Source organism: Triticum urartu, chromosome 1A (assembly GCF_056163025.1).
Source record: "Triticum urartu cultivar PI428250 chromosome 1A, HENAU_Tu73, whole genome shotgun sequence".
Taxonomy (NCBI): Eukaryota; Viridiplantae; Streptophyta; class Magnoliopsida; order Poales; family Poaceae; genus Triticum; species Triticum urartu.
The window spans coordinates 67338944-67353059 of NC_141873.1; the positions used below are offsets into that span (position 1 = coordinate 67338944).

A 14116-nucleotide genomic window follows, 5' to 3' on the forward strand; every position below is an offset into this window, starting at 1 on the left:
TGGAGTAGGAAAAAAAAACTATTTCACGGGTCAGCTCTTTCAAACAAATAGTACAGTTTGCTTTCAGACCCAAATGAAATGTTCATTTTAGAAAAAGGAAGACCTGATGAAATCTGAATGCTAAGATTGAGGTGGTAAGCTACAAATAGTAGCGTTAAATTTGGACCACATCCCTGTAAATGTCTATGTTGATGCATCCCTGTTCAGTTTTTCACCACGGAGGTTCCCACTGAGTTTTTTTTTTGAGGATAAAGGGAGCCTTGCATTTCATTTATCCAGGTATACAGTCGGACATGATTACATGTTTCACACTATGTGGCACATCAGCTAAGAAAAGGAAATCACCCTGGATTCTAGCATACGTAGCTAACTCATGTGCGGCTACATTGCACTCCCTATAAGTTTTGGTCACATTACAAGACTCAAAACCTCTCATCAATCTCTTTGACTCCTCATAGCTTGCCCACCACCTGGTTCTGCTAATGTTGCCGTCGGAAACTGCAGACACCACGGCAGAGCAGTCAGATTCCACCAGAATATGGTTTAGTGACAAATTGCTAGCTTGTCTTAGTCCAAAGGACATTGCCCAAGCTTCAGATTCCTCCGCATCCGTGCAACCCTGAAAACGACAGCCTGCCGAGAATAAAACAGCACCCAAACTGTCTCTACCAATGGCACCCACAGCAGTTAAACCCAAGGAGGGTATGAAGGACGCATCAACGTTGATTTTAATGTACTTCTCAGGAGGTTTTGTCCAGCCAGTGTCAGGTCGAGGGATACTAGGAGCTGGCACTGAAATTTCATGCAGTTCCCACTGAGTTTATACCAGCTTGATTCCTTCCGGTTGAATATAGGTGTGGGTACTGCATGTCCTCATGATATGCAGTGGCAAAAGGTCAAAAACTAAAGACCTGGAGTTCTTAGGCTATCGATGTCCTTTTGAAATTCGAGAAAAATTAAGGTCCGCGAGAAGGGAGTACAAACGAAAAATTCTTACCTAGTGCTATATCCTGTGTCAGCACATCGTTGTGTTTACTCTGATGAATTAGTGTTTGCCTATAACTGAAGGTAATAAAAGAAGAATTAGAAATTGGACTGAATTGAATACATAGTCGAATTGAATACATAGTCTAGTTGTCCATACGCCACGCCCTGTACTCAATAACAGCTTGCTTCCACCGAATGATATACTACATCCGTGTCTAGACAAATCTAAGACAGGCAATTTGGGACGGAAGTTGTACTCTTGATTGTTGCAACCAACTGCAACTACAACTTGTACCTGCCGTTGGGTACTGTCATCACAAAACAAAAAAGGACCTGACAGTCTGACTCGCACTTGTTTTAGAACAACAAGGTTAGGAAGGCATCTTCGCTGTTTCAATATTGTTCAAAGTCTCAACGAGATAGCTTGATACCAAAACGGTCAAGGAGATTGCGTTTTTAGCCGGTTCAGTGTGGAGGGGTTGCCAATGCATGCGGGAAGTACAGTAACTCTGAATTTGAGTTGATTGAATGATTGAACACCTACTTACTGACTGAAGAAGAAGAAAAATCTATGCGGCTAGGCGCACCCGTCGAGGAGACGCCTCGACGGACTGGTCCTCCGGTCCCGCCGACACTCGCTTGCAAAGTACTCCCTGCGTTCTGAATTACTTGTCGCAGGTATGAACATATGTAGATGTATTTTAGTTCTAAATGTATCCATTTCTGCGACAAGTAATTTGAAACAGATGAAGTACACCGCATCAGCTCGCCGCGGAGTTTCGCCTCTCCATCGTTCTCAGCCGAACTTGCCGCAGCACCAAGCTCCAGACGGGCCTCGAGCCTCGGGACTCGGCCGTCTCACCGGCATCACACCGCCGCGCCCAGAAGCAGATTCGCGCCGCCCCTGCTCACCCCGCGCCGGTCTCGCTCTGCCCTCGTGTGGGCTCCGTCAGCTTCAGCATTCCACCTGCGCAGAGGGTCCTATCTGACGCTAAATGCATCAGATAGTCAACGCCCAGCGGCACAGGTAGGCCGGCCCATCAGCTAGCAATGTAGCGAAGATTCACTATAGCGTGCAGTGTTCTGTTTTCCCTGTTTTTTCTGTTTTCTTATTTTGGTTTCTTCTTTTTCTTCTTTTATTTCGTAAAAAAAATCACAAATTGAAAATTTCCGAAAATTGTTCAGATTTCTAAAAAAATTGGTAAAGAAATGTTCAGAAATTTTCATTATTTGTTCGTCTATCTAAAACATGTTCTTTTTTGCGGAAAAAAGTTCCTATCTAAAAAACAAATGTTCAAATTTTGATTAGGATTTTACAAATTGTTCCAATTTTAAAAAATAAATCATTTTATAAACTTGAAGAAATTTTGCACACACACACACACATTTTCTCAAAATAGCGAACAGTTTTTCGAAAAACATAAAAAAATCAATAAAATAAACATTTTTAATTAAGCATTTATTCAAATGTTTGAACATTATTCGAAAAACATGAAAAATCCCAGAAAAACTTTTGAAAGCGGAAAGTTTTTGTGAACAAATTTTGAGAACAAAGATATTTATGGAAATTCCAAACAGTGTTTGACATTCCAAAAAATTTTAAATTTTGTGATAGTTTTTGAAAAATCCAACCATTTACGAAAAGGGGAACTTTTCAAAAAGGATAAAAACAAGTAACACAAAAAACAGTAAACAGGAAAAAACAGTGAGAATTTTTTGAATTTTCTGAATTTTTTTGGAGATGCAAACAATTTTGAATCTTTGAACATTTATTGAGAAACAAGGACATATTTTGAATTTGAGATTTTTGAACGTTTTTTGAAATACAGAATCATTTTTGGGAAAAAAACAAGAACATTTGTTGAAATTTATAAAAAAAATAAAAGGGAAAAATATAAAACAACAAAACAACAAAAATAAAACGGTCGCATTGTTAAAAATAATACAACTCCCCCTAAAAAAAACCTCATCCTCTAGGTGGGAAATTTTACAACACCCTCTATACCATAAAACCTCATCCTCGCCACCGCCTCCACCGTCCACGGTTGATTCCCAGCCATCCTCACCGCCACCGACCAGCGCTCCACCACGGTGGCGGCTTGGAGGTCGCCCCCCCCCCTGCCTTACCGGGAACAGCCCGATGTCCTCTTCCCTAGCCCACAGCGCGCACGCATCAGAGCTCGAGCGGGGCCAGCATGCAGCTGCACGCGAAGCTCAATTTTTGAGCAGGACCGGTGCATTGGTCGCGGCCGACGTGAACCTGGGGGCGGCCTCGATGGACCAGCTCCTCTGCCCCGGCTACATCGAGCCGAATCGATTTGCTGCATCGAGCGGACTTGAGCAGAACCAGGGGCTGGCCTCAATTATAATTCAATTTTTTTTAGAGTGCTTTATGCTACTCTTTAGGGATCATGTTGTAATTTTTTACAGGATCTGTTCTGCTGCAGCACACATCATACCGTAAAGACCCACCAAAACATTTTGCAATATACCCTAAAACGATTTTACTGTACGAATTTTTAGGGCATATTTTAGGGCATATGCTATATGCTATAGTTGCTCCTGGGCAACCTCGCGGCGTCGGAACCGCCGTGGCCTCTACGAAACCTACACCACAAGTCCACGAGCACATCTCACCCCGACGCGGCAGCCAAGTTTCCGATCCCTGCAAAACTCGGGCCACAAACGAACCGACCCCCCACACGTGCAGGGGCTCCCTCGGCGAGCGCGGGCACCGCACGAATCCCAAAGCAGCCCGTAACCCTAGCCGACATGGCCGGCGGCAAGCGCCGCTACAAGCGCAACCCCACCGCCGGCGGGCCCCGTCACAGCGCCGGAGCCGGGCGCCGCCGCTCGCTCCCGGAGCTCCCTTCCTTCGTCTCCCCCACCTCCGTCGCCGCCGCGTTCGGCCCTTCCTCCTCGGGCGGCCGGGGGCGCGGCCGAGGCGGCCGGCGCGGCGCCGCGGCGGAACCCGCCAACGCCGTCCCCTTCAGCTACACCGCCGCCCTTCGCCCGTGCCCCGCCTCCGCCGGCGGGGCCACGCGGGCGCTGGAGGTGGCCATAGACACCGGCTCCTGCGCCGATCCGGCCGCCTCCGCGTCGATGTACTCGTACGAAGTGGTCGGAGGGATCGGGCTTGGGTTCCACGGCGACGAGGAGGCGGAGGGCCAGGAGGAGGCCGGTGAGGGCGCGCCGCATCTTGGATTGGGATTCCACGGTCGTATCGAGGAAGAGATGGACGCGGAGGTTGAGGAATTGGAGGAGGTCTCCTTCGTGACGCCGAGGCAGGCTAAAGGCAAAGGGAGGCAGAATGGTGGATTTATCTCCATCGGGGGAGTCAGGATCTACAGCGAGGATACCTCATCACCGGAATCAGAGGGGATGGGCGACTCCGATGAGGAATCAGATTCCGATTACGAGGTGAGAGATCGCAACGCCGATGTTGATAGCGGTGAGGAAGATAGTGATGATGATAAGGGGGATCCGGAGTCTGATGAGGACGGTTCGGGGTCAGACTCCGAGGAGGGTCTCAGCATTGGGGACTCATCGGTTGATGATGAGATTGTTGCCGATTACATGGAGGGGATTGGTGGCAGCGAGGAGCTATTGAGCAGTAGGTGGTTGAATGGCATGAAATTGGTTGATTCAGATGATGATGAGATGGATACAGACGATGATGAGGACGGGTTCCTAAAGAAGGGCAAGGAAAAGCTTGAGGGTTATGCACTAATGCGTGCATCTGAGCAGTATGGGATGAAGATGCCCAACTCGGCTGAAAGGCGGAAGGGAAGGAGCTCTAATGGCAGGGATTGTGACAGGGGCCTGGCTAGTATACAAGTTATGGGGCTGGAGGATGTGATGATGGTAAAGGATGCAAGGATGGCAAATCGGTCAAGTAAGGGTTCGAAGGCTTCATCGTCCTCACAGCTCTCCAGGTCCTGGCCCGATGCGGCCAGGAAGAGCAAGAAATATCAGAGGGTCCCAGGTATAAAGCCTTCCATGTTTTGTGCTATTTTTCTTTGTGGTGTGAAGTAAGATTGTTAGGTTGAATTTTATAGTTAATGTGGAAAAACAAAGTAACTCTGCATGCCATGCGTTTAGACTTTGTCTGCAAGTGAGAATCACTACTCAGTGAATTGGAAATTTTGACCTTACAAATATCATTTTATTGTTAATTCTGTAGTTTTTGGCTATCTATTTCGGTATAGAAGAGTTGAAGACTATATTTCAGTATGGATTGAATCTATATTTAGTTTGTATATGGAAGCTAGCTTTGAACTTTAGTATTACATACTCCTCTAGCTCCTAGTTGTAAAAAGGTGGTATGCTCATATAAACCGCAAAACATAGGTTACGTGTTGGGAAACCCGCCTATGCTTTGAACAAACAGTCACTAGGCTGCCCGTAATGGGAGTATCATAGGTAGTATCATGCATGCCAACTAAGCAATTTTGATGAAGTGGCATAAAATTAAATGAAGAAAGAGAGGCTTGAGTATCATATCATAATACCGTATCATATTAAATGATGTGCTACTTTGTGTCATGCATGGCAATAAATGTAGTCTTTTATGATACCAACATATGATACTATGCATTAGACAGCGGTAGACTAGTATCATATGCATGATACTAGTATATGATATTCCCCATTACAACCAGCCTAAAAGACTTGTTTATTCATCTTTGTATTACTACCTCCGTCTCGGTGATTAAGTCATTCGCGTAGTTCTAGGTTGACAATTTAACTATCTAAATATGTATTATATGTGACAAAAAATATATATTTAGAAACTACATCGATGTAGAAATCTAGTGATATACTTTTCATGACATATAACACATATATAATTTCTCAAATCGATGAGCTAGAGCTACGCAAATGACTTATTCACCTAGACAGAGGTAGTACTATATTTATGTGTGTCTGTCTCCTCGTGTGTTTGGATTTTTTTTCTGGATTTTTTTGTACAAAGTCATAATATTTGGCTTATGCGATTTAGGTGAAAAAAAGAAGCACAAGAAGGAACACATTGCAAAGAAACGCCGTCAACGGATGCTAAGTAGAGGAGTTGACTTGGAGCAAATCAATACTGTGAGTCATATAATTAGGCTTTTTTACGGAACTTGGTTATTCTGAAGATCTTTGCAAATTTTATCTGTTTGCTTGTTTCTAAAGCATCATAACTGGAATATTCGTGTTATAGTTTGCTATTGCCACCCAGTTCAAGATCAGTTATATGAGCATTTTATGAACTATATGATACTCCCTCCGTCCCGAATTAGTTGTCTTAGACTTGTCTAGATATGGATGTATCTAACACTAAAACATGTCTAGATACATCCGCATCTAGACAAATTTAAAACAGCTAAATTGGGACGCAGGTAATATAATAGACAATGCTGCTTTATATCAAGTTGCAGAATAGGAGAAAAAAATGGCTCTTGTTGAAACTTAAAACGTCTGTGGTGAAATGCATGAAAGGAGTGCGTATTTACTACTAGTTCTATCAAATCATTTTCATTTTGAGCGCACTCGTGTACATTGGTCATTCGTGTAATTTCATCTTCACATTTGTTTAGAATATACGTGATAATAGTGATGCAGGTGCTGATGACGGTTGTATGTTTCTTGTTTCACTCTTGCTCTGTTATGTCATTATGTAGCTTTTCGAATGTTTTCAACCTGCCCATATTAACTTTGAGCTATCTTGTTTACTGAAACTGGATTACTTCTCTTTCTGATATGCAGAAACTGAGGAAGATGGTTGTCAATCAACTTGATATGTTGTGCTTTCAGCCAATGCACTCTCGGGACTGTTCTCAGGTATGGGTGCCATTCAGTTGCTGGGTTGCTTCTTGAAGCAAAATTGTGACATTATTAAAATATATCTCAAATCAACTTATGTGTGTGATCTCTACAGAAGTGCTACTTTTTTTATCCACATTGACAACAAACTGTATATGCCATTGCTTGGTAGACTGTAATCAACTTACTTGCACTATGAAGCAATTAAAGGGGAATTTAGATAGGACATAATGAAACACTAATACACTGGTGCTACATAAATTAATCAATTTATCATCCTTTTGTGCCCACATGGATTACTTATTATGTTCTTCCTTAATGTTTGTAGGTACAACGCCTCGCATCTATTTATCAATTGAAAAGTGGGTGTCAAGGTTCAGGCAATAAAAGGTAATGCTAAAGTGGAATATGAGCTTTATGCTTTCCATCAAGTAAATTATCACAGTAATAGCACTTCATGTCATCTTGAATCATGATGCATCTGGCTTGTACTTTCATAATAATACATGTTCCCATCTCTTGGATGCTGAATATTGTTAAGCTAAATATCCTTGGGATATGGTTCTGTTGCAGCTCAGTAAGAAAAACACCAAATTGCAGATACCATTTATGTGTGTTCTTGTCTGGTTGGAGTGCCAAAGATCTTTGCATCATTCATCGCCACCATGCCGCCAAGTGGGCATGGAATCAATTGTTTTATTATCTTTTACTTAACAATGCCTGTGCAACTTTGGCAGAAATTACTGGTGTAGATTCATACGTATTTATTGCAGTATGTTATAATCTTGAGGCAGAAGGTGCATTACCTCTCCTGCAATTATCCATAAGTCCTATTGTGGACAATGATAAAGGGATTAGTGGCTCACCAACCACTGTTCTGTATTGCATGGGCATTGATACGAGACGTATGCCACTGACCTGCACGCTGATCGTGCTCAGTGTGAATACTGTCTAATAAGACAAATGCGTAAGCGATGTGTCCGTGAATATAGCAACTACCATAACACGGTTATCTTACCGTAATGGTTATGGGACAGTTTGCTGCAGAATATTGCACCTCCCATTCACAAGCATGTGTTGCAATGCACCTTTTTTTTCTGTGCTTTTCATGTTTAGTCACTTTGTTGATTTCCTTGGTTTTGTTGTTGTTTTATATATCACTTGCGGAAATGTGATTAGATAAGTGTGGAAACATGTTAAATGGTTAAGATCAGAAATGCTGCTTCCTTTTGTCACTACCACATGACCAGGTAAAATTAGTATTACATGTGGTAGCGCATTATGTTTAATATTTACTCCAGTGGTTAAGTCAAGTAAATAGAAAACATTACTCCACCTCTCCATCATTTTACCCTCGATATCATTGAATAGAAAATGCATCGCATGTGCCTACCCGGCTACCCCGGCGTGGCTGCGGGAATTGGTTGCAATATGTAGTGTTAGAATCACTAGCTCTCTAGCTGCTGCCCAGGACTCTCTAAAGAGATGTGCTTCTCACACGCAATGAGCTACCATTAGTGGGAAGCTTTATTAGATATCTCAATTGCTACAAGCTTGCATTTTACATATGGGGTGCTTGCTTCTTATATAGGCTGTAGGGGTGATGCTACAGTAGCTGACCTCCACAGCTCACAGCCTAGCTGTGTGCTCTAGTTATATAGGATTTGTGTCAAATGTTGTTAAAATATTGTTGTTATTCGGTACCAAGTAATCCTGCCTTACAGGTTTGTTACGGTGACATTAACTGGACAGTCTTCGATGCCATCTGCAGATGGTCAAGTTCGACTTGATAAGGTAGGTAGTCTTTATGTTTGCATTGCTGGGACTATAGTCTGTGATATTTCTCTTGTTTCTCAGCTATCTCTTTGCTAATTATGGCTTGTTCACTGATTCCAGCTTTTGGGGACTGAGCCTGAGGACTATAGTGTCAACTGGAACAGCTCCAAAGGTCCAGCAAGAGCGAAGGGTCTTTCAGCTCCAGGGAAATTGGCGAGGCACAGCGATTCTTGTGGGAAGAACGTTCCAACGAAAAAGGTCTCATTTGCGGAGCGTCCTGTATCTTTTGTGTCTTCTGGCACTATGGCGGAAACTGTTACCGAGGCAGTAGCAGTTGGCTCAACTTCTGGCGATGTGTCATGTGAGAAGGTTGTTGGAAGCGACTCCAAGCTGGGCACCTTTGAGACGCACACCAAGGGCTTTGGTTCCAAAATGATGGCGAAGATGGGATTCATCGAGGGCACTGGCCTTGGCAAAGATGGCCAAGGCATATTGCAGCCTGTCCAAGCAATTCAGCGTCCCAAATCTCTTGGGTTGGGTGTAGAATTTGACAGCGAATTGGAGGCAGCCAAAGCAAGGTCAGAGCCACCGGCCAAAGCAAGGCCAGAGCCACCGGCTAATGCAAGGCGAGAACTGAGTAGAACCAGGTCAGAACCGAGGCGCAACACACGGCCACTGGAGATGTACGACTGCGGCACTTTTGAGAGGCATACAAAGGGTTTTGGATCCAAAATGATGGTGAAGATGGGGTTTGTACCCGGTTCTGGCCTGGGGAAGGATGGCCAGGGTATTGTCAACCCCTTGACCGCGGTAAGACGACCGAAATCGCGGGGGCTGGGAGCTACCGACAAGTACTAACATGTTGCGACATCAAGTTTGCTTTTTATTTATGTTCCTGTCATGTACGTACTTGTTGCCTCTTGGATCACCTAGGTGTGTGTATGCAGGGAGAGCACAGCCTGTTGTCTGCGGCAATAGCAGGCGTCAGGGTTTCGATGCCCCTTTGCAGTTCAAGTAGCCATAGGATTTCCCTTATTTACATTGCAACAAGACATTACTGCTGTTGTTTATCATGTTGATTTCGCAATCCTCTTATCAAGCATTCTGATTCAGCTGTGCTATACAACTTTTCTCTTACCAGCCGGTGTCTACTTTATTCTTTTTTGAAACAGAAGCCAGCGAGGGTCTACTATACTCGAGCAATCGAACGCTTTGCTGTGACAAATATTAATATGCAATTCCTTTTTAGAGTTTCTGGTTGCAATGTGCATATAAACTGACAATATACCATAGTAAATAGAGCAGCGTTGCAATTGTTCCTATGAACTGCATAGTTCAGACTTTCATCGAGGCCAGGAGAGTTACAGGACCATTCTTACAACCAGGACGATGTATGAAAGGTGTAGCCATGTCCTAGCATGCTCACAAACTGCATCCCTGAAAAAAAAAGTTGCTCACGGACTGCACACCGGAGTGAATTTCGTTAGGCTAGAAGTAGCTGCACTGAGAACAAAGAATTTCGTTACAGGACCATTCTTACAGGCCGATGTATGGAATGTTGCTCACAAACTGCACCCTGGATTGAATTTTGTTATAGGTATATAAAAGCAACAAACAAAGAGCGCGAACATCTGTTGGTCTCTTGGTAAACAACTGAACGATTTGACTTGACGATCTATATACACTCAACAAATAAAAACATTCAATTGTGCCGCAAGACTGATAAAAAGATGAACATTGAAACATTGATGTATCGTGCTAAATATTTGGGCGGTACTGGGCGCCGGTCGACCGGCCCAACATCTGGTCAATGCCAGCGTCCCCTGTCCTCTCTTCGTCCCTAACCTCTTGCATCCCCATTATTTTTCCTCAAATCATATCAACGAGCAGGGGAGAGAAAAAAGAATGGAGTCACTAGACCCAGCACGACTCCATCGGGTGTTCCCTCGCGAGGCGTGGGCGGCCACGTTCATCGCCGGTGTGTAGTGCCCTCTCTCGCTTGCCATCGTCCATTCCCGCATGGCTGCGTGCCAATCCGGCCCAAAAAAGTGCTACAAAACAAGATGTTGGAACCGGCAGGTGCATTTGCTGGAACCGGCAGGTGCATTTGCTGGAACCGGCGACTAGGAATGTTACAACCAGCGACACAATTTGCTAGAGCCGACGGCCACATTTGCAGGAGCCGGTGACCGCATATGTTGGCACCGACGAAACTAAAAACTGGAAACATCGTTCTCAAAAGCTACTACCGGCAAAATAAAATGCTACAAGCGATGAATAAAAAAAATGCTATTATCAGAAAGGGAATTGTTGCGATTGGCGAAACCAAAAGCTGGAACCAGTGAGGGGAAAAGCTACTACTGGCGGAAAAAAATGCCGGAACCGGCGAATCAGATTGGTGCTAGAGGATGAAATTGCTGTGACCCGCAAAATAAAAAGCTGGAACTGACAAATTAAAAAGTTGCAACCGGTTAACTCGAAAAAAGCGTAGCAGGAGGACGGCAACATGGCAAAAAGATGGTGTTGCAACCGCATGGATGTGCGAGCGTCGTCACCTCGCCCCCCAATCAGCTCCGAGATCTGCCGGATGCCGACGGGCGCGGCGGGCTCGCACGATGCATGGCAGGTTGCCCGGGGCCGCAAGCGCCCTCGCCCGCGTGATCTCCGCCGCCAGCGCCGGGGCGCCGAGGCCCGGCCTCGCCCCCGCCCCTCCTGGCTGCGCGAGGGGGACTGCCCGCGCTGCCTCGACACCCACCCGCGTTCTGAGTGTCGGAAGGACATCCGCTGCGCAAGTTGTCGTTTTTTCGGCCACATAGCTAAGCAGTGCCATCTCCCCCGTGCCGCCCCTCCCTCCGCCGACAGCCGCTCCCCCCTCCTCTCCAGCGTCGCGTCCCCTCCCCGTTGACGGACGGCGTCCGCCCTGTGTCGGCTGGCTCGGCGGCGTCCACCCGCTCCTCGTCCGGGCTGCTCACGCCCGCGTCCTCCGGGCAGGCATGCACCGCCAGCCAACGCCTCTCGTCGACTTCCCCCGCGTCCTCCGGGTGGACCGCGACGGGCCAGCTCGATGACCCCTCGCCGGCGACCACGGCGCCTGCGACGTCCCCGCACCCCTCCTCGCCTGCCTCGGTTGGCTCCTCCGTTGCCACCCCGCTCTCCGGCCACCCCGCTTCCCGCCCTGCAGCGGCTGTGTGCTACCTGTCCCGCTCCCAGGAGGTCATCGACGCCGAGCGCGCTCTGGAGCGCGCGCTCCTGTTAATCGTCGCGGGTCGGCGCACTGGTGTTTCTCGCGATGAGATTGCCGAGGCCCTTCGCTCCCAGTGTGACCTTGCCGACGGCGACTTCTTGCTCCACCGGCACGCTCCGGAGGACTTCCTCATCCGCTTCACCGACCCCTCGCTCCGCGCCCGCGTCGCCACCAGCCGGGTGCGCACGCCCCGCTTCCGTCTCATCTTCCACCCATGGGGCCGGACCGCGGGCTCCGAGCCGGTGAAGGCGCGGTTCCTTGTCTCACTCGAGCTGTTCGGTGTCCCTGACCATGCTTGGCACCGTTCCACCGCCGAGACCCTGCTCTCCTCGTTCTGCAAAATCGAGCACCTCGCGCCGGAAACTAGGGACATGTCCGACATGTCCGTCTTCAAGCTCACGGCCTGAACCATCAACCCCGACACGATCCCGCGCTCCTCCGAGCTGCTCGTGCAAGACGACGACGCGGTGGATCTCGACGCCGACCCGGATCATGCGGAGCGCTTTGCGCTCGGGCTCGCGCGCTTCCTCGTGCGCATTCATGTCGCCTCCTGTCTTGACTACCGCCGCCCGTCTCCACCCCCGCCCTCGCCACCCTCGCCGGCGATGCTGGCTCAGGGCCGAGCTCTCCCCCGCTCCCCCATGTTGGCCGCGGCAACATGACTTCCCTCCCGCCCAACCGGACAACGCGCTCCCTCCTCCTTGCCGGGACGGCCGCCGGCGTGGTCGCTGCCGGACGCACGGGCCTCCATCGTTCTGCGTTTCGGCTGGGATCCTGGGGCCCCACCCCGGCAGTCTCCCACCTTTTGACCGGGTCCCCGCCCGTCAAAGGCTGGGCTCCCCCATCGTCACCACTCTGTCCACGCAGCTGGCCCACCCCGACAACCCACCGCCTGTTGATGCGGCCCACCCGTCCACTCCTATGCTTTCCTGCGGGACCCAGGGGGATGGAGACGTGGGTGATTTGAACGAGCCAATCACTACCGTGCCTTCTCCCCCAAGGTCTGAGGATCGTGCCGTTGTGCCCCTCCCGACCACGCCTGTCTCCAGCTGCCACCCCTCCCCGCCCTTGGATCCCGCGCCGATCCTGCTTGGCTCGGATTGGTTGGCCGGCTCGGCCTCGGATGCCCCGCCTGGCGAGGCCCCAGCCTTCGATGCCGCTTCTGTCGCCGATCGGGTCCCTGGGGCCAACGTGCTTGACCCCGTCGCCTCCCCCCGGGCCCGCGCCCGTCCCGTCGCTGCATAGCGCGTCCCCATGCATGGCGATCGTCCTCTCTCCTGTTGCCACCAACCCCGGCCCCAGCTCTGCCCCGCCCGATGCTACTTTTGAGGCTCAGCCACCCAACTAGGAGCCAACTACGGCTGGGATGGATGACCTAGCCATGCAGTCCATGCAGATGGCCACGAACGACGCCCCCTTGCCTCCTTTGTCGACGCGATTTCCGTCAGGGCCTCTTCCCTCTTGCCTGCTCCCAAGCCACGACGTAGAAGAAAAGAACTGCCAGCTAACTTTACGCCAAGGCGCAGTTTTTGGATCGCCCGCGCTGATCTTGGCCTCAGTTCGGAGATGAAAGCTAAACGGGTGCTCCTCAGGCGCCTTGGCCTCATTGAGGATGATGATTCACCCATCCCCAACGACGTTCTCGACAAGTATGCCCTCCTCTTCAAGCAGCCCCTGGCTGTGGACGTCCTGCAGGCCTTCACGGACTTCTTTGGTTGGCAGCTCCCATCTTCGCTGCCCGAGACCACCCGTGCGGCGAGCGCACAGCTCATCGAGGCTTAGCACCCCTGATCTTGTAACCCAAACGCCTGCATCTTCTTTTTATGGATTACAACTTTAAAGCCATCTTCTGGAACGTTCGTGGCCTCAACTCCGGCGCCAAGTGAACGACTGTTCGCAGCGTGATCACCGCTGCCGCCCCGTCCATCGTTTGTCTACAAGAAATTAAACTCGCGACCGTCACTGATTCCATTGTGCTTGACACGCTTGGCCCATTATTCGAGGATTACTTCTTCCTCCCCGCCACCGGCACCCGTGGGGGCATCTTGCTCGCCTAGCGACGATCGGACCTCTCCCTCTCGAATCATGTTGTTAGACAACGGTGAACCTTCGAACCATGAAGAAGCAATGGTGGGCCCAGATTCCAACAAATGGCTTGAAGCCATGCAATCCGAGATAGGATCCATGTATGAAAACAAAGTATGGACTTTGACGGACTTGCCCGATGATCGGCGAGCGATAGAGAATAAATGGATCTTTAAGAAGAAGACGGACGCGGATGGTAATGTTACCATCTATAAG

At 48.5% G+C, this 14116-nt stretch overlaps 1 protein-coding gene across 1 annotated transcript; it reads left to right on the plus strand.

The window, feature by feature from the left end:
- The first annotated feature begins 3622 nt into the window (after positions 1-3622).
- On the plus strand, positions 3623-9708 carry LOC125546996 (D111/G-patch domain-containing protein). The gene is made up of 6 exons (XM_048711059.2): positions 3623-4972; positions 5990-6081; positions 6739-6813; positions 7124-7185; positions 8520-8589; positions 8692-9708. Exons 1-6 carry the CDS (start codon positions 3760-3762, stop codon positions 9427-9429), a joined length of 2250 nt encoding a protein of 749 aa, XP_048567016.1. The 5' UTR covers positions 3623-3759; the 3' UTR covers positions 9430-9708.
- Positions 9709-14116: the final 4408 nt, after the last annotated feature.

Coding starts and splice junctions, on each gene's coding strand:
- LOC125546996 (XM_048711059.2), top strand. CDS start 3,760: ATGGCCGGCGGCAAGCGCCGCTACAAGCGCAACCCCACCGCCGGCGGG. Junction 4,973..5,989: donor GAAATATCAGAGGGTCCCAG/GTATAAAGCCTT, acceptor TATGCGATTTAG/GTGAAAAAAAGAAGCACAAG. Junction 7,186..8,519: donor CAAGGTTCAGGCAATAAAAG/GTAATGCTAAAG, acceptor CCTGCCTTACAG/GTTTGTTACGGTGACATTAA.